The following is a 27,982-nucleotide window of genomic DNA, read 5'->3' as shown; positions in this document are numbered from 1 at the left end:
ACCGTTGCTGTGAAACAGCGCAGTGAAACCAAGGCTGTGCTTATAAGATGCAGAAGTGATGACACTGAAATTCTTGGGGCTTAATTAACTGCTGGGGTAATTGGGAGTGGTTCAATAAAACCACACAATACGCACGCATAAGAGTATGGATTTGTGCTCACTAATAGAGGCTATATCCATGATCCTATCAGGTTTCCACTGTCCTTAGACATACCTTTTAAAACTTTAAAGTGTAAGACAAATCCTCTTGACACCAGAAATACTCATGGGCCTTATTTGATGCCCAGCTTCACTACTGATACCAACAGATTAGAAGGAATGAAATGGATGCAACAGTAATTACTCCAGTCACGTAAAGAGAAAGCAATCCGGACGGCCAAGGGAACATCTTCTGATGCAGAACTGAACCCCACACCTTCTGTTGTAGTCGGTCAATCCAATACCCCCGTTATGTGCTCTGGGATCTGTTGGACATAGGGGAGGTCCAGGGAAGCTCAGGAGCTCTGGCCTTTGTGTTAGCTCTGTTCGGGGCATGGCTACGTTTCCCCTACTCCTCATCTCTCGCTTCATGTTCCCTGTCATGTGAAAGTGCTCTTTGTCCCTGGGAAGAATAAGAGGTTTGACTCACCTGGGTCTGGCACATGCTCATCGTGATGTTACCCTGCACAAGGGGGTTTAGTGCATGCGTTGGGAGCTTCAACTCCATTGATTGATGGCAGAGTCTTGCCTCTCTCAGTGGAAACCCAGGCTGTTGGAAACCTTCTTTTAAATATATGCTATATTGTTTCAGGTGGCCAAAGTTTTATTTTACTTCTCTAGCAAATATCTTCCTGCTCCTAAACGAGAACTCTGGGAAAACTGCTCCCACAATGCAACTTAAAAGTCACCCTGCAGAGACCTTACGTTCCTCTGCCTAAATCCAGCCTTCAGTGTGTCTTGAGTTATGAGGTTGTCCAGACCACTAATAGAAGAGCAGGAGAATTTACACCAAAAGGCATAAACAAGCCAACAATAAAAATAATCATTTATCTGTTCTTCCTCCCCAATGTCTTAATCCAAAGGTCATTGTGTTCTCTCGTGGAAGCAAAGCTCTATAATGTGAGTTTAGACACTTTAGGCTAAATCCCAGAGTTCTTACTCACTTTTCCCTGAGTAACTTTGGTGGATTTTTAGTTTGCATTTTTTCCTTAGTTAAGGTCTGAGAAATAAGCAGCGGCTCCAGAACTGAGCTGTTGGTCAGAGAAAGCCCAGGTCAGTGGGGCACGTGCTGAGTGGCTCCCCAGTCAACCTGAGGTGACTCACACCACAGCATTAGGAAAGAAACAAGCTCCCAGGTTTGTGTTCTTCCTGTTTTATGGATGAGGTTTGCTTACAATAGGTTCAGCTTAGTAGATGGAAAATGCAGGTTATGGGAGGGTGCATCTAGCTCTGCTCAATCTTACATGCAGCAAGGGCTGAACAGACAGGTTCCCTCTGTGCAGAAAGCAGCCTGCAGAGCCCAGGAGAGATTGTGAAAGCAAACCCTCACCCATATCACCACAACACCATGTTTCACCATGCAGCAGGTCAAACACTTTCTAGAAAAAGGTACAGCTGCTTAGGAAGAGTGGGACAAACATCATTCCTCAAAAGATTCCATTTGCAGTGTTTCCTGTAGAAAAACCAACTGCCTTGTAAAGATGCCATCGCGTGGGGTACCTACTGCCTTTCCTCCAAATTTCTCCCTAAAATTATTCTGCACACAGGACGAAGCATTTTGCAGGGTTTGGTTTGGTCTAGAAGTTGCTTGGAATTGCCCGTTTTTTGGAAAACACAACTCCTGCAGCTCAGGGTGCCTGGCTGCAGGGACATTGTGCAGGCTTCCTGCTGCCTTCCCAGGTTCTGCCTCTAAAAAAATATCCCTTGCTTTCCTTGCACTTCCAATCGGTACAACATATTTTGTCAATGTCCACCATTGTTTAAAGCTCATCCGGGCTCCTGCTGGGGACATTATTTCTCTCTGAGTTTTGCTAGGCAGCAGGATATTCTTCCTGATTTTAAAGAGAGCTCCCATGGATTGTGAATAATCTGCGATAGTCCTGACACAAGACTTATACAGTTGCTTTGTAACACACCAAAGGGACTACATCTGAAAATCAAACCAGTAGTCTAAGTGATCTGTGGGCATTTTGAAGTGCTCTGAATCCGGAGGAGGAGGGGTGGCAGATCACCCAAAGATACCACTGTGCAGACTGCAGTTTCAGGACATCAACTGAAAAACAACGTCTTTCTGAAAGCTTGCTAAACATTTGCTTGTCCTTAGTCCTAAAGACCATACCCCAGCTGCTGTAACTCAGGCCAACCCATCTCTTCTAGGTTAATATGACATAGCACAGACAAAGATGCCCGGTTTGACAACCAAGAGAGGGAGAGCAATGTTGCACCTTGCCTAGGACTTGAGCTAATGTCCTCTGGGGCTGTGAGTGAAAGGCAGCTCCCCTGATCAGGCAAGCGTATCTAGGCTCGTCCTTCCAGATTGATTATCTCTGTGTGGCCCAGGTGGTACCCTCACTTAGGGCATCCATCTAGCTTTCTGCTCTGTTATCCCTGGGACATACGGCCGTTTCTCCATGGAGGACAGGCTAAGCTGATTTGCATCTGGGCACCCTGAAGCAAGTGGGAGCAGACAAGCAACTCTCCGCAGATGCACATCGATGTAGCCACAGCGTAGGAGAGATGCCCTACATTTATCATCTGAGTCTGTACCTCATCCAATACCTGTCCTTTTTCCTCTTTAAATACAGAAGGGAAAAGAGATACCATTACTTAACTCCCTAACAGAATATTTTGTATAAATAGGTACAAACCAAGTGGGTGAAGTTAATTGGAAAGATTCATACAGAGAAAGGATCTTCAAGTCCAACAGGACAAAACTGTCACTGTTTATGATCACACATGCACAAAGCGTATACAGATACACCACATATCCACCAAATACTGATTAAAGAAGTAAAAGATGAACTGTAAAATGAGTAAATAAAAATCCAGAAACCCACTGAACTAGAATGCTGTGTATGCATTAAAAAGCGATAAATGTATTTATATTAATAACCATAAAAAATTAGTCTCACCTTAGGGCAGGCATTCAGCTGCAAAAAAACCCTTAATGACGACATCATCTCTTTCTCTGCCACACTTGATTATTTTGATCATTATTTTAACACATTCTGAAGGATAAGGGTAGATCATAGGGCAAGAGTTTGAGGATTTTACTCCTCCTTTTGCCACTGAAGGATTGCGTTAACAACCAAGGGAAGTCAGATTTCTGCTACGTTTCACAGTTTCCCTTTGGTAAGTGGGGATAATATTTCTCACAAGTTTTTGTAAAGCAGTTTGAGATCTTGGGGAGAAAGCAGCTATTCAAATGCTCTATGTTATTATTTTAGGCCCAGATTCAGGAAAACATGTAAGTATATGTTTAAAACCTGCTGCTTTAATGGGTTGAAAACACCTACTTTAGGCTAAGCTCATACTGATGTGGTCTTTCTGAAAAAGATGCCCTCAGACTTCCAATTATTCCTATTAAAAATATAACCCATTGAAGCTTACTTAAAAGAGTTAATTTCTAAAAAGGGGGAAAAAAGTAGCAAATTAATGGCAGCTCAGCATACTGAAGCATTACCTCCCATCTTTTATTCAGATGAAATACGTATGCAGGATTACCCATGCCTTTTTGATTAGATGCCTGCAGTAGACATTAGGTCTCCTTCAAAGATCCTTGGGTCGTATGGAGCCGGGAACAGCTCGGCGTTGTCATCAGGATAAAAAAATATCAAACTCCTTTTCTCAGAGCCAGGCTTCTTCCCCTGACTCCCCCCTCCCATATTTGTATATATTTCAAGAGGAGAGTCAGGCTTAGTTTGTTCATAAACTGCAGTTCCTGGGCGGACCCCACACACAGCTGGGCTTTAGCTGCTGGATCCGCCTTCCCGGCAAGGGTAGCCGGGAGCCTCGCAAACTCGGGGCTCCGAGCTTGACAGAAGAAGCACAAGAGATTGGCTGCACCAAGGGAAGATGAACTGGTCAACGCCGTGAAGCCGGGGTTCTGGTAGCTGGCAGGATCCAGAAAATGGGTTACTGGAGAGGATCGGGTCTGCTTTCCTTACTGCTGCTCTCCTTCTGTGAGTAGAAAAATGTTTCTGGTTAGACAACGCTAAGCAACATACTCTGAGAGGTCGTTTATTTTTCCGTCTTCTAGCAAAACAGCTAATCTTTGATTTCTCCCCTGACAGCAATTAGCCAGAGGTTTGGAAATAGCTGAGAATTCAGTAGAATACGCTGCTACAACGGCATCAGCTGTGTATTTCTCTTACAGTGAAGGGAGAATGTTTGCCTTGGTGGAAAGTGCTGCGTGCTCGCTTGGAGCAGCTCGCAGATGTCCGTGTTTACAGTGAAAAAATATATATAGGTCAGCATTACTTGTTGGAAGTTTTTATTTTATTGAGGGAGCTTAAAAGCAACTGAAGTGCACCGCTGAACGATCTGGCCTCGACAGTATCCAGATGTGGTGAAGTTTGCTGCTTGGAACTTTTATCTGCCCTGGTTTATGCGCAGAATTAATCGAACTATTAAAGAAGGAAAGAAGCAGGGAGAGGGGGAGGAGAAGTGTCTTTGCAACAACATCTGGTTATTCGGCAAACCTTTCCAGCACTTACGTAAAGATTTCTTTGTAATAAGTGCCCTGTTTAGGTTTTGATAGCACTTCTTCAATAGTGCAGATAAAACCCTCCAGCAGCACTTGAAAATGTGCCCATCCGTGGTTTAACTTCTCTTGTTTATATCTTGCTGATTGTTTCATAACAGGGAATAGAATTGTGTATAAGTGAGTGTTATATACACATCTTCTAAGTATGTGTTAGTGTCTTTATATATGGTGCGTGTGTATATATATGCACACACACACTCTATATGTATGTGTATATACACGTATCTCCCTATGTAGTGTATACATATATACTTGCACAGGCAATGACAATTTTTACAGTGAACTCTTACAAACACAGACCTGTTCCCCTTGCTATAGAAATTTCAATGCAGTCAAAATTGCTTTTTGTTCAAAGCGATGAAGTAGGATTATGAGTCCAGTATTTTTGCATCCAAATGAAATAACTGAGGGAAGGGATCTGTAGCTGCATTCACTTAACATGGGTCCCCCTATCTACAGGAACAGGGAATGAAAGAGTATGACCTGTTGGTAGTTTGTGTGTAGGCAAATACAATCTTTGGTGCAACTATTGAAACAGAGAGACCCAGGTGGGAGGTTTAGGACACAGGGTCTGGCTGTTTCTTCAAAAAGTTCTGATGATACATAATATTCTTTGTTATAGATAATACTCTAAAATCTGGTTTGAAATGTAGGACGTTATACCGATAACATCCTGCTAAATTAATTGCATTTGGAGCAGGACTGAAGGAATTACTACAAGGTATTATTTAAAGCACAGTCTTGGGTTGTTTTTGGTAAGAAAGAAGACCACTAATTATCCTTCAGAAATACCTAATTTTGGAGTTATTTAACTTATGGTTTCCCTTTTCTGAAAGGCAAGGTTTTAATCTGAAAGAAGCCAAACCAAAACATATCATGATTACTAAGTTCATCTGAAAGGTTACATGACTGATATGATGACAAAATTTGCCTCTGTACAGGAAAAAAAAAATAAACCAAGGCTCACTTTCTCTGATTCAGCTCAACAATGATAAATGTTTTCTGGGGCTACATCCACTTCCCTTGCATTCCTATTGTATTAAGATCAAGCATACAGCCATTCTGAGACAGCTAAAGTACCCTGGGAGCCAACTTTGCAGTGACATTAAGAGAGAAGTGAACAGCAAGTTCCCCAAAATGACAGAAAACACACATTCATTCTTCAAGCAGCAAATCCCACCACTCGTCCAGCCTCTCTTGAAGGCTGCCTTGATGACAGCAGCGAGGTCGCTCCTCTTAGCACAGAGATTTAAGATTTGCCATAGAGAATATGGCCCAAATTGCATCTCAGATAACACAAAATAACTCTCTTGAGATCAGCTGAGAATCCTTTAGCAACTTTGCTGCTCTCCCTTAAAGTTTACACCAGGGCAGCAGAGACCCCGGTTTGTGCTCCACACTGCCTGTCTTTATCCCTTTAATCACCAACATGGTTGAGCGGTCATCAGACAGCACATCTGACCGCTTTCATCCATACTTGATGGAAAAAAAGACTGTAGTCTGACAGACAACTGACATCTCAGCTACTGGATTTGCCTAATTCTCCCTGACCAGCCCTACCAAGGCTTCAAAATATCTACCCTTAAACTTCTCCCCAGTGGTAGTGGCTGCTGGGAGGCAGGATTTTTACATGGCTTTCTCAGCAGAAGATGCAGACAGGAGCTGCATTTGCACCACTGCTAATGCAAACCCTCACGCAGGGAAGCAGGTGATCTTCCAGGGCAGAGAGTTGGTGCAGTTCTGGATTTCCCTAGCCCAAGACAAAAACATACAAGAATCATTCAGGATCGGAAAACCTGCCTTACACTGCCATGGTGGAAGGCTTTCAGTGCCTTTAGTTTGGCCAGAGGAGAGCCAGGCGGTGAGCTAGTAATTGTCTATAACCAGGTCCCAGAAAGATGCTTTCTGGCAGAGGGCTTCCTGTTCTATGGGTTAGAGAAAAAACAAGATTTACATGCTGGAAGCTGAAACCAGGTGCTTTTGTGTTAGAGCACAACATAGTAAAGTTGTTCCAGCGGGTAATTATTCAGGCTCAGGATGTGGTGGATTTTTGTTGCTCAAAAGCCTTCAATGACTGCACTCTATCTGCTTGGTAGACTATAGCCTAGAAGTTATAGACATGATATAGGGATTACTGTATTGTGCACATGGAAACACTCTGGCCTTAAAGTTAATAATGAGGAGGTTTCCTGCCCTGTTTTGCATCAGAATCAGGAAACTCTCCCTCCTGCTCAGTCTGCAGGCACAGGGCTCAGGTCAGACCACGCAAGCATGGAGCTGAGCAAAATCTCATCTCACGGATAGGAGAGAAAAGCACCACAACTCTGAGCTGCTGAGACAACCTCAAGACCATGAGCTAAGTGTCACTGGTGTGACGACAGCTTTCAGGGCATGAAGAGCCCCAGGGGTCCAGCAGAGCGCTTTTGGGCATCCAGCCTCCAAAACAGGACATGAAACTCAAACTCTGCCAGGGCACCTACCACTTACCAAGGGAGATCTGTACCCTACAGGGTTTACTGAAGCAAAGAAAGAGAAAGAGGACTTGTGAAACAAAGGAAGGTTGCAGGTCTGCTGCTCTGATTCCAGAGTTCCCAGCTCAAAGGGCTTGGGTTTGCTTCCTCATAACTCAGTCTCCTGTTAAAATGCTGGCCTGCTAAAATATCCTCTTTTTGCTGTGAGACTCCTGGGATCCCTCTGCCACAGTCCCTCAAGGCACGCTGATAGCTCTGCAGAAAGCGCATTAGAGGGGGTATCTCTTGGTAGATGGTGGCTCTCTGAAACCACATACTCATTCCTCCTTGCACAAACCAGCCCTTACTCCCCCAGAGAGCCTCTTCGGCTAAACATATAGAGAGTATATAATTCATAAATCATGATAGGGAGCTCTGGGGCTGTCAGAAAAACATCTCTGGCTTTTGATCTGCTCAAGAAATCTCTGACCTATCCCAGGCTCCTGAGGCAGCTTGTTCAAGAAGTTAGCCTCTTATTTTTAAGGTCACTAGACCTGAAATAAGGGGTCGTACTGCCACCAAAACGCCAGCCCGGTCCTTGAACAGGGGAGCTGTCAGAATTGTACCCCAACACCAATGCGTGCACTGTTCAGGAACATGGGGTGAAACCTGAGCTGATGAGAGGACAAGGGAAGGAAGATAATGAAGGAAAAGTCACCCTCCATCTCACCAGCAAATACATCCATTCGCGGAAAGAGGCTTTGCAGGTCCAAGGCTGAGCTGGAGCAGCAGAGCAGACCTCTTCTCCCAGGCTACGCAGCACAGGGAGGTGGGTGCTGCTCTCCCCAGAACCTATGGCTGCAGGATTGCTTATAATAGTCCTTCTCAAGTAGCACCATAGTTTGTTTTGGTATAGTTTTAAGGCAGCCAAAACACCCAGGAAGAAATTATTACTTTCAAAACGCACCAAGGGACTGCAAGGACCCCACATGGGGTGGGCATAGGTGGCTGGACAGGGAGCAGGCACAGCATCCCACTGCCTGAAGGAGAAACTCATGCATAGTGCCAGGACGCTAAATAAGAACAAAACTGCAACAAAGTCTCCAGTTAGGAAATAAATGGGGAAAAGGTAGGAAAAAACCTGACAAAAAAACCTTGCAAAACTGGACTCCTCTGCAGTGTTGCGACTGCCATGAGACTCAGCAAGGCAAGTGATGGATTGTTTTGAATTCCCCTTTACACTTCTCCAAACCTGATACTACGGTTTCAGCCCTTGGTGTAAGTTAGACTAACTGAAGGCTAAGAAAGCTGGCAGTGTACAGCTATGTCAGATTTATGAAAGGAGGCATTTCTTTTCCCCTTGCATCTTCAGCTTTACTTGGACTTGAGACATCATTAACACTGCTCAAATCTGTATTTTAGCGGGAGGAAAGTCCTTTTTGAAATACAATTCCGTGGAACTCAAAATTAAAACATACTATTCTCTAAAACTAAAAAGAAGCTGAAGTTTACTGATGTTTTACTGGTGTTACCACTATTTGATGATGGTCACAAAGACATTTTTGTGTACTAGTAATAAAAACGTTCAGCCAGCTGCAATCATGATACTTGTTACTCCATTAGAGACAGAGTCCTGAACAGATGTGTCCCACATATTCAATGAATATGTGGAAATCAAACATTGGCATTAAAAACAGGTAACTGGGGCTTTTATTATGAGAAAGTATTGAACTCTACTGTCTGTCCTCCTCAGCTTTATATTGTTCTATATTCTGCTCCGTCAAGTTTATTTCCTCGGTACATTATTTTCCTCTCTCCTTAGTGATAATTCTTTGTAATAACATTTGCTTTCAGCCAGGCTCCACTGTGTTGCAACTTGTCATAAACTAATGAACTCTCCCATGGTGTTTTCAAGGAAGTGCAACATCTGATAGCTTTATTAAAAAAAAACAGCAGTCCCACCAAGGAGACAAACCCAGCAGCTCCCACACACTTTGCTCTTTTCACATCCAGTATTTAGCACTGATTGCCAAGTGGAAGCCTTGTGCTGGAAGGGGCCTCCATGTAGAGGGGAGATAACACCACTGATGGCTGCCTGCCTTATCAAACCTGTGGATTACAGCTATATTATCTCCGTGCTGGACCCCAGCTGTGGGATAACATTTCCTTAGGGACCTTCAGGGGGAAATGAAGGGGTGGCTGAAAGCTAACCTGGCTCTGCTCGCATGCACATCCCTGAATTTAGAGATGGTCGTTGTGATCCTGCCTCTGAAAGGATCTGTAAGGTCCATCAGAGCCAAATTTGTTTGCCAATTGATTCATCTTTTTGTTACATCCCATGTAGGGATGAAACTGTCCTGCCAGCTGCTGGAAGCTGTCAAGCTTTTAGGAGAAGGGGGAGAGCCAGCTTATCATGCAATCCTCTCTGTAGCCTATTCTCCCACCAATTACACCATTCCAGGACTTACCCTTTCATGAAGCAGTTCCACTGCACTGTTTTGCTTCCTATTGATAAGCCAGAAACACGCCCGACAAATGACGGCTGATTTATACTACAGCAAACACATCTCGGCTTAGAGGCAATCAGTTTGTCCAGCTGCACGACCCAGCCGTCCAGTCTGCACTGGACAAAGGGCTATCGCCCACATGGATACTAGCAGCTCCGAGGATCTACTTCAACACAAGTGTTACCTTTGAATAAACAGGATTATTTACAGCTGGACTAAAGATTAACATAATAATAATAATCTTTTAAAAAGACATTTTCAGCATTTCTGCTGTGCCATTTGCAGCTATCACCAGGAGCAAGCTGTGATGGGGAGATGATGTGCAGCTCCAGTGGTGGCAGCTGCTGGGTGTCACTTTGCAGAGTCCTGTGCTCCAGTTCAACCCACACCTTGGCCATGAGCCTGGAAGAGGATGAAGCAGCTTCATACTGGACATGCTTTGCCTGGGCCTGTGGCAAGACATCTCACCTTGCCACGCTGTGGATGGAGATGTTCCCTTTGGGTCCATGTTTACTCTCTGCCAAGTCCAAACCTCCAGCTTTTCTGGGTAAGCAGAGGTCCAGAGAAAGCCGTCGTCAGAAACTTCCACCACAGCTCCAGAGTCAATGCTGATGATGCCTGGAGGAAATCCCTGTCTGCCTTCACTCAGCCTGTAAAGAGCTGTTGTCCTCCCTAAGCAACATACGATGGCAAATCCTCTGACTGTGCCTGGGAGAGGGACAGTCCACACCTCCAGGACCGTCACACCCTAAGATGTGCCCTGCATACAAAGCAGTGCTGATGAGCTTGTGTCAGCAAGCCTGGCCTTCAGCAAACAGGGCTGACTTATTGCCTTGGTCCAGGGTCCAGGCAGGGCTGAGCCATGAAGCGGTCACCTGAAGTCACCTCAACTGATGTGATCCAATCATTGATAAGGCATCTCCTTGCCACAATATCTGAGCATCTCCTAATCTTTTCAGTTCTCCCAACACCTCTGTGAAGATGTTCCCTCTGGGAAAACCAATTTTTTCTTACATCTTTGCTTCTAAGAGGCCCAGAGACATCTGCTGAATTTCCTGGCCTGCTGGTTGTTATACCACTAACAAGGGCCTTTTCTTTAAGTTAACAAAACCCTGGGATTTTTCTAGTGATCACTTCTCACTTCAGCCATCCCAAACTAGAGAGCTCGATAGTGTCCTGCATTGGCTTGGTGGATCGTGCACCTCACCAGAAAGAAGATACTGTCAATGTGAATTCATACTGTGTCTGGCACTGGAAATCTAGAAAATAATTTCTTCTCTTCCCCTGCAAAATCAGGATCTCAGACCCCTTCCTGTGAATGCTTTTTGGGAGTGCCATGACTATGAGTCCTTCTGGGGTCTTTGCAAGTCTTAGGGGTATAGATATTTCCTTAAAATGATCCATTGTTGTTTTCAGGTGGATCACTTAATAAAATGCCATCCATGCAGAATGAATGCCTACATTCACTGACAAGTGTTTGACAGAGCAGGTCATCAGCCAACACAGCTGGGACACGATAAGGAACATCTGTCTGATGTTGCTTGATAAAATTTCCTGCCTGGGAGACTTTGAACACCAGAAGAAACTGAATCAGCTGCTGTCTTGCTGTGTAAAGCATTTTTTCCATGCTAGATCTATCCTCAAATTAGCTCCAACCGGCCCATGATAGCAAACAAGACCCTTCTTCTTACAATGGGAAGTGACACACAGGACCATAAGCAACGAGCAGTTGAATGAATCATCGTTCTTCAAATAGACCCAGGGTACAAGCATCCCTAGAAATAAGACCAGTGGATCCCCTGGGATCTCCGTTCCTACCGTGTCTTTAATATGTCAAAAGGCACTCAGGGGTGGTAGAAAATGGTCTCAGACATTCCCACCAGAGGCACAGGATATTTGCTTGGGGCTGAGATCTCTCCAGCTCACGGTGACTCTCATTCTGTATATTTGTCCTGTGCTTACCTGTTTGTAAAAAAGCAGCACAAGTGACACAAGCTTTTCTTTCACCCTTACCAGAGCATTTACCTCTGCAACAGTCTCTGTCTTGGGAGGCAGCTCTTGGGCAGAACTGCTCAGTAACGTTCAGATCACGGCATGTTCCAGGGAACAGGCCACTGAGTTGGAAAGGCAATGCGCTACTGAGAAATGATGAGATCTCAGAGTGGGTGATGGTGAACATTCACCTCTTTGTCTGTTCCTCCATGCTGGAGGAGCAGCTTTGCTCCCTGCGCCTTGTCCCCTCCAGCTGCCAAGGCTCCTTGGAGCTGTGTCGCAGTGCTGCTGAGAGGCTGTAACTTGCACGAACCCTCTCCTTCTGCAAGGGGGGTCTCTGGAGATGCGCTGTACAGATACACAAGTTCCCGTTACTTACAAGTGCGGAGGAAAAACACTTCAGGCCCTGTCAACAGGACCCTTGGTCCCATTCCTGCAAAAATTCCTTTCCAAAGAACTGCTCCCTCTGTCCTCTTGCCATAGCTCTCTTCTGCTTTAGAAAAATGGGAAATACTTAAGTTGACTTCAATCCTATTGGGCAGTGCTCTCTGGCAGGTTACAAGATGAGCTCTTGAAAAGATTTTTTTTTTTTAGACATCAAGAAAGAAATGAAAAAGAACACACTGTCTATTTACTTGCTAAATATGGAATGCTTCAGGACAAGCAAGAAAGGTTTTAGCATCTGTAATCCAGGCTAGCCTCGAGTTCAAGTTCCCTCTAACAGCACAACTTACTTAATTACTGTTAGATCCGGTCTAAATGAGTGAAAAACTCGACTCTACATGATTATTTCAGCAGACGTAAAGAATGAGCAGTGCTGGAACAACTTGATGACAGCACATTGATAGAGAAATAACAGAGCATCTCTGCCCCAGTGCCTTGTCACACAGTCCCTTGCGAGCCCTGCTTGCCCTCAGAAATAATCAAAATAACATAAATGCAAAAAATACAAACTAGTCAATTATGAAAATTCCACCCAAGATACGAAGAGCAGCTCCAGTCTAATGTCTCCTTGTGGGCTCATCAAAGTTCTTCTAGCAGATGGTAAATCAAACTGTGCCAGGAATTTCAAACGCTCCTCAGGAAGTTCATCTAAATTGTCAGTAAACCATTTGCACTTAAAACAGAGCAAACTCTGTTGCCCAAATGTGACCCAGATAATGTTTCTGACATGTTTACCTGTTTGGGTGATATCTTTAAATTTCACTTCTACATTTCCATCTATTCACAGAGATCCAGGATTCCTGCAGAGCCTGAAAACTATACACAAAACTGAATTGCACACTATTACATGATAATAGTAAGAAAAATCTGTGACGTGGTAGTTTTACTTGAATTGCAGCACTTAAGACAGAGCAATATCTGCAATCAACTTGCAGCTCACCTGCTTTTGCTGTTCATTGCTGCTGCTTTTTCTATGTAGAGACTCATCTCTGCTGCATCTTCCTGAGAATGAGATGCAGAAGCTACAGTTAGATACGATGTTGGATAGACTGTTAGTAGCTCTGGAGAAACGAGAAAAACAAACAGCATTGTGGAGCTCGTTGACTCTTACCTTCTGCTGTTCAGTTCTCAGCCTTGCAAGTTCTGTTAAATCCTCAGCAATTTCTGCAATGACTTGCAAAAAGATAAGCTCAAACCACCCATGCATGGCCAGGCTGTGACTCCTTCTCCCAAGCAGTGTGGGAGGTGGGAAGAAGGGAGTAATTTTTAAGACCAGAATTTAGTCAAAACTGGATCACCGCAAAATGCTCCTCAAAGGGCTCAAAATGCCAGAGCCCACTGAAATGGGGCATGCAAACCCCCATTCATCAGAAGGCATTTTCCACTGGGGATGCAAGGGCTTAGCCCTCTGCAAAGCCCACCAGCAGCCTACACACATGATACCATGGCATGCACTAATGCATTGACTTACCCTGCAAAACCCTAGATAGGCAGAGACTGGCAGACCTGCTCAGATTGCTTATGAACGTTATCCTCAGCAGCTTTCCCCTTCTCAGACATTGAATAAATTGCTGTGCTTTCCATCCATTGGGAGAAATGGCATATTCCTCTCACGTACTATCTCAGCTGGTGGGATATGCTCTGGCAGTGGGGCCATGGTGCGGTTCCATTGAGCAGTAACCACACAGGACTGGGTGTATGCATGGTCTTTCGTTGGGCTGATCCCCTACTGTGATGCGGGGGCACTCCCAGACCCCAAACTTGGTGTTCATGCTGCGCTGCCAGCTTAGCTTGCTCTCTTAGGGCTTTTCCAATGCTAACCATGAGTGGGAAGGACAGTGAAAGATACGAAAGAGAAAGGGTTAGGTGCAATAGCTGCAACGGAAGGGACTCCGTTGCGTTGCACCTTCAGATACACGATGGCCACAAGCCTTTGTTTGCATTGTAGTTCCTTGAATTTGACTTTCATAGCCCAGGACTTAACCACAGCTGCCAAATACCTAATGGGATAAAAGCAGTCATTATCAGACAAATTCACAACTGCTTTTGTCTGCCAGGGGCAGTTTTTGCTGGCATGGTAACGGCTCTAGAGGTGCAACCTGGAGCAGTCAGCACACACTCAGCACTTAGCACACTTAGTGAAAAATAATCCTATGTTGAGCTGCTGTCTTGTGTGACTTGAGGGACTCATGCATTAACCTTCAACCCTGCCTTGGGCCACATTTTCAATGCAGGCTGTGGGCCATCAAGTAGTCCTGCAGAACCTGTCCCTGCTCATCTTCTGAGGGGATAAGCAAACCTCCAGAATGGTGGTCAAACCCCTATCATGTGGGTTCTCTCCTGATTTTAGGACACCTTTGCTCATGTAGTGAATGAGCACAAGGTTACGTGCAGTGGTGACAACCACATGGAGCTGTGAGCTTACCCACCAGCATCACTTTCAGGGCTGTCCTGTCCTGCCCCTTCACAGTGCATCGTCTGACTCTGTGATCATGGCTTGCTCCCACCTTTACGTTCCAGTTGCTGCTCAGTTAGTGGCAAAAGCCGTTACGTGATGCATCAGCCAATCCAGGCCTAATTCAGCAATTTGCCTTGACGTGGACTTTGCTTCTTGCCTGGGTGAAGCAGTGCTTGGGGTTTACTGAAAAATGATGCAAATCACATGCAACTGGGCATCCCCCCTGCCACCGACTTTCCTGATGTTTCAGTGAAGTGCATTGGTAAAATGGATTCAGAAATATGCACATTTTCAGACATTGCTGAATGTTTCAAAGGCACTAAGAAAAAACTAACAAAGTAGTGCAGGGCCACTAGTGTTTATCCATTTCATATTCTTCCATTCTCAGTTAACTATTTCTGGGTGCAAACTGGTGTTAATGGGAAGGGCTTTATCCATAACACCAAAAAAGAATAGCGCTCCCAAAAGAGCTTGAGTTGAGAGTCTAATGTTGGTACAGTTTTTGCCTCACCTGGTACTTACAGTCCTTCCAAAGCTGAGCAAGGGCAGAAGAACATCCTCCCTGTCGCGTTGGGTTGGATGCTGCTGGGCTTCAGGACCTCAGGACTGTAGGGCTGGCTTGCACTCTTTTTCAAACTTTAATGCCAGACTTTCTTTGATGAGTAATTTCCATGTTTGAAAGAATTCTCCAACTAAAAAAGAAGGAATATGCCAGCAAAACGTGTTTCAAGGAGCAGCAGAAATCCTCAAAGATGCTTAAAAATAATTAAGTAAAATAAAATCTATCTTAGTCACTTCATGCAGAGAGTAAACAGAAAGGATTTGCTTCTAGCGCCCCATCATGTACAACATGAAATTTTTCCATAACCCTTTTCTAATGGGTTGCGTGAGAGCCTGGATGCAAAGTAGTTGCGTAGAGACAAGGAATATCCTCCAGGAATTGCTTTGCATGTGGAAATAAATTTCATTTCAGCCACTTCAGAACATTTTTTTTGTTTACTTTCCACTGACATGAAATCAGCCGCAACTGCATCGCATGCGGGATTGGTTAGCTGGTTACATAATGCTTAATAAATCCAAGAGAAATAATATAAAACACATCACCCAGTCTGGGAAGAGTAACGGTATCACAGCCAGTGTCACTAACGCACCCAGGCCAGGCATCAGCAAAACATCTAAACTAATGCCGGAGGGGGGTGGATGCAGGGTTGTGCTGCTGCGTGAGCCATGCCATTAGGAAAAATACTTGTGTTATGTTTATAAGCCTTGAAGACAGACAGATTGCCCAGGCAGACTGTGTGTAATGGTAAGGGTATATCAAAAAGCAGAGCTCACTCTCCCATGGGGAAGGCAGCTCACCCCGTCCCGCAGGGCAGGCATGTGCTCGTGCACCCAGCTCCAGCTGTATCTGCTGCTCGAGTAAGGTATTACTTCACCCTGTTAATTTTCCTCTGGGTACTTCATAAAATCATAACAGCCCTGTAAACAGAAAGAGCAAGGTTTGATGATTAAATTATTTACCACAGATCATTTCTGCAGTGATGGTGTGGAGGAGACAGGACATGCACTGAGAGGTCAGCACTGGGGGTCCCCAAGGAGTGAGAAGGAAGGGAGGTGACCCTAAATGGGGCTGCAGGGATAAACAAAAAACAGTGATGCTGACTTGAACCCAGAGAAAATGGGGTGTAGAGGAAGAGTGCAGGTACCTCTGGTTCTGCAGTGCCAGCCTCCCTGTCTGTCTCTGGAAAGCTGCCCACCCTACGGGTGTATCACCCCAAGCATCCTCCACTGCTTTGTATGGACCAGCTCTTTTCCTCCTTTCCCACATTTTCCTGCCTGCTTTGTTCTCCTGCTTTACTTGTAGTCCCAGGGGAGACCTGCTGCTGCCTTCACCCACACTGTGGTTAAATACCAACAGAGAAATAGCTGGGGATGAAGGGGTTAATTACTACAGGCTCAGCACAAGCCAAGTCTGTAAGTGACTCCCTATTGCTATTTGGAAAAGAGGCTGCCTGGAAAGGGAAAGGAAAAAAAAAAAAGAGAAAGGTTTACTTTACAACCATCATTATTTCATCTGCACATTTTATACAATGGAAAATAAAAGCCAGGGTACACAAAGTCAAATCATTTCTGTTTCATTAACGGTATGGAAATCGTTTTGTTTTTATAGGGGAAAAACAAATGTGAACTTGGTGTGTGTGTGTGTGTGTGTGTGTGTGGTGTGTGTGCACATGCAACTCCCTTCATCGAAAAGGGCAGAGCAGTGAAATCCAGAAATAAGAAATGACTCAGAGGCCGTAGGATCTATGAGTCAGTTGAGCTGTTGTTGTTTTTAAACATAAGTGAGAGCACAATATGGCAGATAATTGCCCGTGCAGCCCAGCCGTCCTGCAGCAGCGCGCCTGCTCCCTGCCAACGTGCCCCAGCGATGCTGGATCCTGCTCCAGCACCCAGACCTCTGGGGCAAACAAGGGCCTGAAGGGATGGAGCATAGTTTGTCCCAACAGGAGCAGTTTTGCAAGACAGAAAGTGAAATTCAGAGCAGGAAAGCTGAGATGTCCTAGAGGGACAGCACCTTGCTGCCCCTGGAGGAGAAGAATCCCTGAACTTGCCTGATTTCAGGGCGTGAGCAAGACAGGCTGTCATGCGAGGACAGGCTGAGAGAGTTGAGGTTGTTCAGCCCAGAGAAGACGAGGCTCCGAGGAGACCTTATGGGGACCTTCCAGTACCTGAAGGGGCTACAAGAAAGCTGGAGAGGGACATTTTACAAAGGTATGCAGTGATAGGACTATGGGGAATGGCTATAAATTGGAGAGGGAAAGATTTAGACTAGAGATAAGGAAGAATTTCTTCACCATGAGAGTGGTGAGGCACTGGCACAGGTTGCCCAAGGAAGCTGTGTCTGCCTCATCCCTGGAGGTGTTCAAGGCCAGGTTGGATGGGGCCTTGGGCAGCCTGAGCCAGTGGGAGGTGTCCCTGCCCATGGCAGGGGGGTTGGAACTACATGATCTTTAAGGTCCCTTCCAACCCAAACTATTCTGTGATTCTATGGAGGAGATGAGCCACTCCAAAGACAGATGCAGGAGCGTGGGGTTGGGGATGCTCCCCTTGTCCTCACCCACACTGACCAAAATCAAAGAGAAACTGCTTCAGCCATATCCTCCTTGCAGAGCACCAGGCATCGCCTCACTGTCCCTCAGTGCTCCAGCTCACCTATAACATGCCAGTTTTGTTGGGGCATGACCATGGGGTATCTCTGCACGAGATGTCCCAACATCCCAACACAAAGCAGAGTCATCGCACTGACGCGTAGATAACCTGCGAAAGGTACCTGAGAAATACCAGAGATTACCAAAGCAGAAGGACAGACAATATTCTGCAGATCTCATTTCTCCCCAGGGTGAAGTTAGATCATGATGTAATTTGAGCATCTGAAAGAGATTGGAGAAGTCTGCTGGTACAATCCATACCCAATTTACTTTGTAATGGGACTAAGCAGTATTTGCTAAACACTTAATTTAAAGGGATATTTTCACAAAGGAAAAATAAGTGGTGGAATGAGTCAGTTACCAGCCTGTTTGAAGAAGGTCCAAGCAAACCAGAAATGTATACTGCATGTCTTTCTGGCACTGGGAAGCACTGATGTCTAATGCAATCAAAATCAGCCCTTTTTTATTCACCAGGAAACATTGCTGGCTCATTCCTTGCTCCATACTGTATTCTGCCAAGTACAGTACTTATTATGTGGGGGCATAATACGGGATAATAAGTTTTTTCAGCTCCATTTGGTCTGTTCTACCTCTCCTACAAAGATAAAGATAGAGTGTTTGTACAACACATGGATGGAAAAGAGCAGCCCAATACTAAAAACTCTTAGGTTCAGCAGCTGAAAGCAGCACCAGATCCCACCAGCGGAGAACAGAACTGAGGTGGATTAAGCCAAGCTCCATCTGAAATAAAAGGACAGCACCTTCAAGTCTAGTTCTGGGGACATCCTGCAGCCCTGCGGGATGCCACTGTGAAACTGGGCACTTTCCAACAGCTGGGATTTAGCTCAAGCTGGAACTGACTGTGGGAAATCTAGGATCTCTGTTACCGAGGTCACACTGGACAACTGTGATGGGAACTTCTGACCCTGCATAGGTTCTGCTGGAAATCAGGGACATAGGAATTACCCTCATGTAGCTCATCCATGGCACTTGTGGTTGCTTTGTGGAGGAGGCGACTCAGGACTAACCTGCCATTGGACAACAGAGGTCCCGGTGTTCTCACGTGGGTCAGGAAGAGAGCAGAGCCCATCAGCTTGGCTGTTGCTTTAATGTTAAAAACAAATACTGTATATAATAGGGAAAGAATTTGTTTGTTCTCATAATAATTTTATGAGAGGCTCTGTTATTACATAGTCATATCATAGCCATGGATGAAAGCCCAAGGCAAAGCCTATTCCTAAAATCGGCAGTGGATGAAGGACTGGCCGCTGAGCCCAGGCTCACCCAGGTGGGAAAATGGGTCTCAGCGCAGGTTGGGTTTCCATCAGGGCACCTACCCAGTGGTTTCTAGGAGCAATGTGGCTGCAGGGTTAAGATAAGGTGCTCCCCAATCCCGGTTTAAGAGTGCTGCTTAGAGAAAAGCTGCAGAAAGCACGGCAGCTGATCTCCTGGGCCTTAGTCTTTCCAAGTGCAAAGCCTAGGGATTACAGGTTGACTGACCTGTGTGGAAAAGATGATGCAGAGAACTCCCAGAGCTGCTGCAGTGACGCCAAGCTGGGAAACCCATGGCAATTACTGAGTTAGCATCATGTCCACTCTGGGGTACTTACAGATACACAGAAAGGAAGGGGTAGACCTCATTGTAAAGCATTTATGACCTAAAATCATCAATTTTTCTTTGTCCTTGAAAAATAAAAGCAACCAAGGGTAAATTGTCCTTAAATTGTGGAAAGTCACTTTCCACTTTGGGAGGGGGAGAGCTAGAAAGGTGCAAGTGCCTTAGCATCTCACACCAAGCACTTTTCCTTAAATCCATCTGTCGTTCAGTTGTGACAAGACAACACGCTGGAGAGAATATTTGAGAACTCAAACTGCTCATTCTGCCCTACAGCAAAAATGAATTGCCTGCGCATGCCAGTGCTTTGGCTATGAAGCTCTTTCTCCTTCCCTGTAATGAGTGCACTGTCCCTCCACCTCCATGCACCCCAGGCTTGCTCCTTACTGATTCATCCTCCCCGGTGACTGCAGTTTGCAGAAAACTGGAGCCAAAGTGAGGTGGTAGATGACCTACCTGCTATCTGGGGCTGCATTGGTAGAGATGAGCTCATTAGAGCCCTACTTACCCTGCTGGGTTCCTACAGCTGCAGTCACTGTTGGCAGCTGAACGCCTGGCAAGAGAGCAAAAGTTCTTCTGTTGTGAGCTGACTGCTTCTGTGGCTGCACTGACGGGACTGGTAGGAAATTCTTTTCGAGAGCTGTTTTAGACAACTCTTTAATGGGGGGAGAAGATGGGTTATTGACTGTGGCAGTGGTGCTCCAAGGGGACTTGCAGGTGGCCAGCTGGAGGACGTGGATGCCCTGTGGGCAATGAGAGGCTGGAGGGCTGCCTCACCACGCATCAAAAAATATCCTGATGTCCTTGAGTGGTGGTATCACCCCTGCTGCTCCTGCAGGAGAGACTCAGGCACTTTTGGCAGTTTTTACCTTTATTCCTCTACTTGAAAATGGGCTCATATTCTCTCAGTAACCTCTTGGGGGTCCAAGTTATAGATACCAGAAGACTTGATTCCGTTCTCATGCACAAGAGAACAAGCCTTCCTATTGATAGGAAGCCAAGCTCACTGTGAGCCCACCTATCAGTGACTTCAAACCATCTTTCCAATTGTCGTTCCACAATAACTTTGACTAACTGTACTATTTATTGGCTCACATCACATCCTTATGGCTTCAATTTATTTTTGGAAAACTCAACCCACATTTAATTAGTTTATAGTTTGTTCCAAGTTTTGCTTATCCAGCTTTTTTTTTTTTACTTTTTTTTTTTTTTTTTTTTTTGAAGTTTGTATGTTGATGTTTAGCATTTGCCTTGGCAACATCTGGAACCCCTTTATGGAAGTGTATTGTTACTTTTACTGCTTGTGCAGCTTTATTAAATCATCCGAGTATTAATATTGAAAGTGTTCATCTGGGTCTAATCAGGGCCAAGATGAGTGATGTGGCAGTTAAATTGCACCTACAAGCTAATGGTTCAAGGACACAAAGTCCCGAAGAAACTTTCAGTGAGCTTTGTGCTCTTCTTTTTAGCTTCCTAGGAGAAGGCGGTGGGGGAGGAAGAGATATTCCTGGTCTGACCTTTCTTGCAGAGCAGATAACAGAATCGCAGCCTGAGCTAGTTTAGAACAATTTGTCTCCAAAGAATTTTGTCCAGTTACCACTGTATTTCTGGATCTCATTTCCATATTTAACTCTTTCCATCACCCTGGCTTCTCTGCTCCACAGTACAAATGACTGCCAAGTCAAGATCCCCATCGTGCACACCAGTGCAAAACTGCTCAGGCTGATATTTTGCTAAGATCTCAAGCAAACTCTTGATATAAATAAGTAATTAACTTACCCAGTGAGTATAAATACAAAAATAACAAAATCCATCATTCTTCTGCATCGGCGACACCTACAACCTGGATTTGTCCATTTCCTTCTCCTCCACAGGGCTCCAAAACATCCCAGGGTTGATGGTGCTGAGCCTGTAGTCCTGCACAAGCCTGGCATGAGCACAGCATGAGCCAGGCCATGGGTGGGTTGAGCTGAGGGCATGAAAGCACAAATATGGGTTCAACACCACCAGAGCACAGCCCTGGGCACAGTGTGGCTGAGGTCTGGGGGACAAACCAATTTTCATTCAGTTCTCTGTTCCCATGCAATAGCACTGATGGAGTCTGTAGAGTGTGGCAGCTGTCGCTGTAGATAGAACATCCCACGCAAATGCTAGGCTTAATTTCTGATTCACCTCAAAACTCTCATCCCTGAGAGGAATTTTGCTTGGATCCTGTGAGTCCTGCCTCAGTGGAGTAAGACAGGGTGGTGAGTGGTGAGGGTGGCTCACACAGGCTGCAAGTGCTTGGAATTCTAGCTGAAGTCACGATTTTGGTAGCTAATCCTTGGATGGATGCTAATCCTTGAATGGGTGTAGGGTCTGTTGAGGTCACCCACAAAATCTCCAGGTGCCACACCATGATCAGGGGAGCCTCATGGCTGGAGCGGGATGCTGAAGAGAAGCTGCGCGTAACATCCTTACCTGCTCCACTCCCAGCTTCTTCACCACCTCGCACGACACAAATCCTGCTGAGCTGCATTTTAAGTCTTGCATGGGCCATTTAAACAAAATTTCCTCTTTCCAACCTTCAGAATCAACAGACTTCTCTTCTGCAGCCAGGTTTCCCCTCTGCCATTAACCTTGGCCCTACGAACAAGGCCACGGGAGCTTGTAAATGGTTTATTTCTGTGTGGGAGCCTTCCAGCAACCTTTTTATGGCCACCTCGTGGAGGAGGGTCTGGGCCAGTGAGGAAAGCAGAGCAGGCACACGAGATGCTGTTGGAGCAGGCTGCACACCCTGGATTTGGGAATCGAAGAAGTTAAAAATCCCTTTTTGCTGTTGAGTCAGTATCTCCATTGAAAAGGAAAAGGACCATAGGCTCATCCATTGGCCATGGGCAGGTCACAGATATGACCACCAAGAACCCGGAGGTGCCTCAGGTTGCCCACAGACCCAGGATGCCCATGGGTACACGCTGCTGTATCAGTACAGTCTTGCTTGTATGAGCCACAGTCAGTGATTTCGCAGTTTATTTCTTGTTTGAACTAATGGTTGGTGATGGAACACCCTTGTGATGGCTGCTGCAGCACAGCAAGACGTGATCGTATCATACTGGAACACTCTTGAGTGTATTCATTTAGGTAAAAATTTATAAATATATGAGTGGATTTTATTTTTATTTTTTAGAAAAAAAGAACTTTTAGCAGCCTTAAAACAGGAAGTTTAAATTTAGCTGGGATTTGTCCCTCAACGGAGCATAGTTCATCCACCCTTTGTATAAAAATAGAGATAATTTTATGCCCGTGAGATACAGGCAGAGCAGCTCCACACAGGCAGCTATAATTCCTGCTGTGCAGCCAGATCCATCACTCCAGCAGCAGGAGAGCAGCTCATGCCCAGCTGGGGCAGAGCAGGCAATGGAACGGAGACAGGAGCAGCCCAGAGCTTGGGAAGTCTCAGCCCATCTTATATTGCTGAAACCACAGATGCTTAGGGAGCAGGCGGCAAACACATTCATAGAATCATAGAATGGTTTGGATTGGAAGGGACGTTAAAGATTATCCAGTTCCAACCCCTCTGCCTTGGGCAGGAACACTTTCCACTGGATCGGGTTGCTCAAAGCCTCATCCAACCTGGACTTGAACACCTCCATGGATGGGGCAGCCACATTCCCCGGGTTGACCTCATTGAACAGGCAGAGGGAGGATGAAGAGGCAGCAGTGAGAGGAGGGAGCTGCCCCATCCTGGCCATGAATCTCTCCACAGCACCTCACTTCCCTCAGGGAAGGGAATAAATAAAACCTTCAGGCATATAGAGACCCAGAAAGGTCCCTTTTCAGATGTTGCATAAAATCAGAATGAGGGGAGATGTCACTTTGAGCCTAGGTTGTAGAAGAAGAAATAAATTTTCCCTTGATGTTAAACAGCATGCGAAACTGGAGGAGGGAAAATGCACATCTTTGTGGCTTCCCAGGCTCTGTAAAGCTTTTGCCCAGTGGGACGTGCCTCTGCACCACCAGCATGCCTCCATCTCCTCTAGGCTTTGGAATGATCTAAAGCACATTTGACCAAGCAATGGAGTAAAATGAAAACAAATGCAGGGAGAAATAGGGTCAATTTGGGCTCCTTTTCCACTGGTTGTGTGTATCACTAAAAACGATGGTTATTTTTCCCCACCCTGGGCAAGCACGGCCACGCTTACCCTCTGCAACCTCTCTGCCCCACAGCCTGCAGTGCCGGTGCCCGCCGCAGCCTGAAGACCAACCTGTGCAAGTGGTGCGACTCCACGCTGCCGGCCTGCGAGGGCAAGGTGTGCTACAGCAACTGCAACCTCAACTCCTACTGCGAGGATCCCTACGAGATCTGTGTGGCCATATGGTAAGCGGCAATTCCCTCGTCAAGGGACAGATACAGAGGAAAAAGGTGTTCACAGGGCAGCAGCTCATGGGAACACGCATGTATCTAACCCTGCACTTGAATTACTGCCCATTAAAATAATTCAGGACTTTCTTTTCCTCTCCGACTCCATTATAACCAAAATTACACTTTGCAGTAAAAAATTATTTGCCCTGGCCTATGATTAGTACCAGTTTGTTTTCTAAATTAAACATTTAAGTGCCCAACAGATAGTGTAGCAGGTCTGTTGCAGAACCCCTAAACCCCCATAAGCTACTGAATTTAGCTTTACACGCTGAACCTACCAGGCAACACCAGCATCCCTGACCCCCAAAGCCATGATGTCCTCCTGCTGGCACGTGAAACTCCCGGTTCATGTGCAGGGCTGCAGCCAAGATCTATATCCATCCAGCACATGGAAACCTGAGATGGTACCAGACTAGAGTTTATCCCACTGGGTTGAACCCAGCTCTTTCTCATGCCCTGGGAAAAGCCCTTTTCTGCTTCTGCAGGAGATGCCTGGAAGGAAAATGCAATCTTGCATATCAGGCCAAGCATACACCACATCAACTGGCCCGGAAGAGTGCCTCCCCCAGCTTTTTAGTACATATGAGCAAAACCAAAAAAAACCTCATCCATTTTGGATCTGCCCAGAGTGATTTTCCTCCTCTTTCCCTTTTAATTTGGCTGCCAAAGTGAAAGCCAGCCAAGCACTTATCGCTAGGCTTTATCTCAACCTACTAATTAGCGTGAATGCTGTACGCCTCGATTTCAGTCGAAGTTTGCCTCAACGTAATTGTTGCATTATGGATTTTAAAAAACAAAACACAAACCCAACAAGAAACACAAACAAACTAACAAAATCCACCCCCTGCCTCAAATTCCCCTACGTGCATAAAGAGAAACCACCTTAAATCCTGGATAGGCAATTCAGCATCTTGCTGGGTTTTCCCATTGACAGCCCACACGTACAGGATAAAGCAAGACCCCTGCAGCATAAATCCCCATGCCAGGAAAGCAATCCCACAGCACAGGATGGGACTGCAACCTCGCATCATGGATCGGATGGGCTGAGGCAGCTGCAGGGTCACAAATAACCTGCCAGCCCCATAGCCTCCTCCCAGATTTTCCCACCCCAACCTAAGACCCACTCTAAGATCGAGGTCTCCATAGGCAGAGGTCACCTCCAAGACAGCCTTGCTACCTGTTGCTCACCCGCAAACCTGACGAGTGCTGGGTTATCCTGCCTCCTCAAAGGAAAACTCCAGAAAGAAGAGTTGAACCCTGGTGCTCTGCTCTTAGCTCCAATTATCCACTGGTTCTAGGGCAGGCACTGCTCCTCCTCATAGGAGAAGGGTCACATCCCAGGTTGCATTTCCTCTGTGGTTCTGGCAAGGCAAGAGCTGTCTGGCTACAAGGTGCCTACTGCATCTCGCATGCCGTGCCAGCAGTCCATGCTACCTCCTCTCTGGCTCTCTAAGGGCAAGAGGCTCCATCACAGCTCCAACACCTGCCTTCTCGTCCCACCTCCAAGCTTCAGCTCCTTTCAGCTGTCACCATCTGCCCCACAAAACTACTTAACTCAGTTCATGCTTGCCTCTTCCTAAATCCACCTGAGTATCCCAGTTTTTGAAGATCTCCACCATTTGCTTCCCAAACCTCGCCCCTCACACAGCTTGGTAAACAGTGGGTGGAGATGAAGCCATGGGTCCAACAAGGATGACTCCACCACACATCAAAAGAAGGGCGCTCCCTCCCACGTGCTGGGCCGTCTTACCAACCACCCTCACGTCGAACCAACACTGCTCAGATCTGTTGGGAGAGCTGGAGTTCTCCAGTAAAATGAGCATCCTGTGCTTGAGGAGCTGTATGACAACCAGAGCCAAAACCATCCTTTTGCTCTATGTATGACATATTTCCACAGCTTTAACAGGAGCCCAATCTAGGTGTCAATGAGCAAAACATGTGGCACACGAGAAGGACCTAACCTGGCTACTGGGCATTAAAAAAGCTCCAAGAATATCAGCACTACGGAGTTAGGCCTGGTGCTAGAATCCACATTTCAGTGAGTAACCAGAGTTTCATGGATAAGACCTTTTGGTAATAGGCTTGAAATATTTTACCTGTTGTCACTGTGCTTGCTGAATGCTTACGTGCTGTTAAACAGAACACAGGCACTGGAATATTTTGCATCTTCACTCCAGAGAAGAAAAAATCTCTTGGGAAGTCGTCACCCCACCAGCTCCCATCTCTCAGCTGGTGGGAGGGACATCTCGGTCTCCTCTGGCTGATGTTGTGACCATCTCTGATGCAGGGGGTGCTACATGGACATGAAGAAACGTAGAGTGATTTAAAAAAAAGAAAAAAGAAAAATTAAAAAAAGGAGGTCTGTCCTTCCTTTTTGAAACAAAACCCCAAATTCTCTAGAAACCCCAAGAAATTAGACTTTTAGCTTCCTCTTAATTATCTAAGTGGAAGTAAGGAAGAGTTAGGACTTATTTGCCATTGCCTCCCTGGCTGTGCTGAGCCCCAGTGAGAACCAGGACATCACTGGGTAATACAGCAGATCTCATTTGTAGTTGTTTGGTATCTGGAGACATGATATAAATGCAGACACAGCCCCACAGTTCAGGAGTTGTATCACCTTCACATTAAAATCTGACATCTCCAAAGGTCAAGTTGTTTCTAGCAAAAGCCCTGATCAGCGACAGAAGGGTTCTGCTCCCACAGGTCACCAGAGACAGGAGCAAATGGTTCTGCAAGGACAGGACACAACAATTAGCAATTAACCCAGAGAGGGTCCGGGGGATGAGATGGCACTTACGGGCTCCACCTGCACATGGAAGAGCAAGCAATCCCTGGGAAGCAGGCATTTCAGCACCCATGTCCCCTGCCTCCCTCGTGCACAGGTGAAGTTTGGGCCACAGAGACATCAGCCCCTCCTAAGGCAGAGATGTTACCACAAGTATTACAGCAAAGGGGACACATGAGGTGGAATCCTCATTTTGGAGGATTTCCTTAGGACCATACAGCCCCAAAACCTGCTGGCCTAGCAGCTGGTATTGGTAAAGGAGGGATTTTGTCCCAGATCCCACGTGGGGCACTCAACCTTAGAACTGGCACTACATGATCCAAGGTGAGATTATGAAACAAGTGGATTCTCTGGCTCACATCCTACTATTGGCACGAGATGAACATTTCTCTTTTCACCATTTGGAAGAGATAAAGGAATTTAACAAAGTCCCTCCAAAGCACCTAAAATTAGAATTATACCAGAGCTGTTGCAAACAAGTCATTCCCTACACAGCTTAGAATATATGGCCTTAAAACCAAGTTTAAGTAGACACACAGGTGACGTGAAGGCTGAGCTGCTGGACTAACGCTTTTTTGGTTCATTTCTTATGCACAGGAGACAGGACAACGAGAGCATCAGGATCAGCACACTCTGCCACAACCCCCTCCGCCCCATCGAAAACCTCATGGTCCCCAACTACAACACCTCGCGCTGCATGATGACCCATCAGCCCAGCGACGATGGGATCATCTACATCTGCGGTTGTGTGGACGAGCAGGAGTGCAACGATAAACTTATCTTTGAAAACCACACCAATGGTAAGTACTGTTATTAATGTTCTTTCTGGGGGTAGAAGCAGCCAGCACTAAGGGCAAGCAAATAGTATTTCTGATAGAGTAGGAGATGCAATGCCAGAAGGAGATCTTTCAGCATTTTCTTTGACCTCCTTAGATAAAAGCTAGGTAAAATTTGGGCCCCAATACTGAGCCCAGTATTTTGTCTGTGGCTGAACCACTTCTCCCAGCAATGTCCCCAGACTTAGTCTGGAAATATCACGCAATGGGAAATCCACCGTATCTCTCCGTTTTGCTGTGCCCTTCAGCACAGGGTGCATCAACCGAAGAACCCAGAACCTGATGTAACCCAGTGTGAGTCGATACTCCAAAAAGTTTTAAATAAATTTTGTTGGAGCAAATCCTGCCCTGACACACCCACAGGAATGGCTGACATCCGCCATGGCTGCAACCCAAAAAGGTAGTGGTGCTGGGGACGCGGGGCTCAGCACGCAGCACTGCCTCTCCTGCTGCTCTCCTGGCGATTTCTGCAGTTTCCTCCAAGCAGAAATGGCTGGAGCCACCTCACTGCTGTACACATACATACGTGCGGCTTGGCAT

General features: G+C 45.9%; 1 protein-coding gene across 1 annotated transcript in view; it reads left to right on the top strand.

Moving 5' to 3' along the window:
- Positions 1-3,705: 3,705 nt before the first annotated feature.
- Positions 3,706-27,982, top strand: part of LOC104068637 (TGF-beta receptor type-2) — a 37,602-nt gene continuing 13,325 nt past the window's right edge. Inside the window, exons 1-3 of the mRNA XM_054069625.1 lie at positions 3,706-4,160; positions 23,626-23,776; positions 27,204-27,406. Of these exons, the coding sequence (XP_053925600.1) occupies positions 4,109-4,160; positions 23,626-23,776; positions 27,204-27,406 (406 nt within the window). The 5' untranslated portion in view covers positions 3,706-4,108. The remainder of the gene's footprint in view (positions 4,161-23,625; positions 23,777-27,203; positions 27,407-27,982) is intronic.

The sequence above is a fragment of the Cuculus canorus genome, chromosome 6, assembly GCF_017976375.1.
Source record: "Cuculus canorus isolate bCucCan1 chromosome 6, bCucCan1.pri, whole genome shotgun sequence".
Lineage (NCBI taxonomy): Eukaryota > Metazoa > Chordata > Aves > Cuculiformes > Cuculidae > Cuculus > Cuculus canorus.
This window is presented reverse-complemented; position numbering and strand designations above follow the sequence as displayed.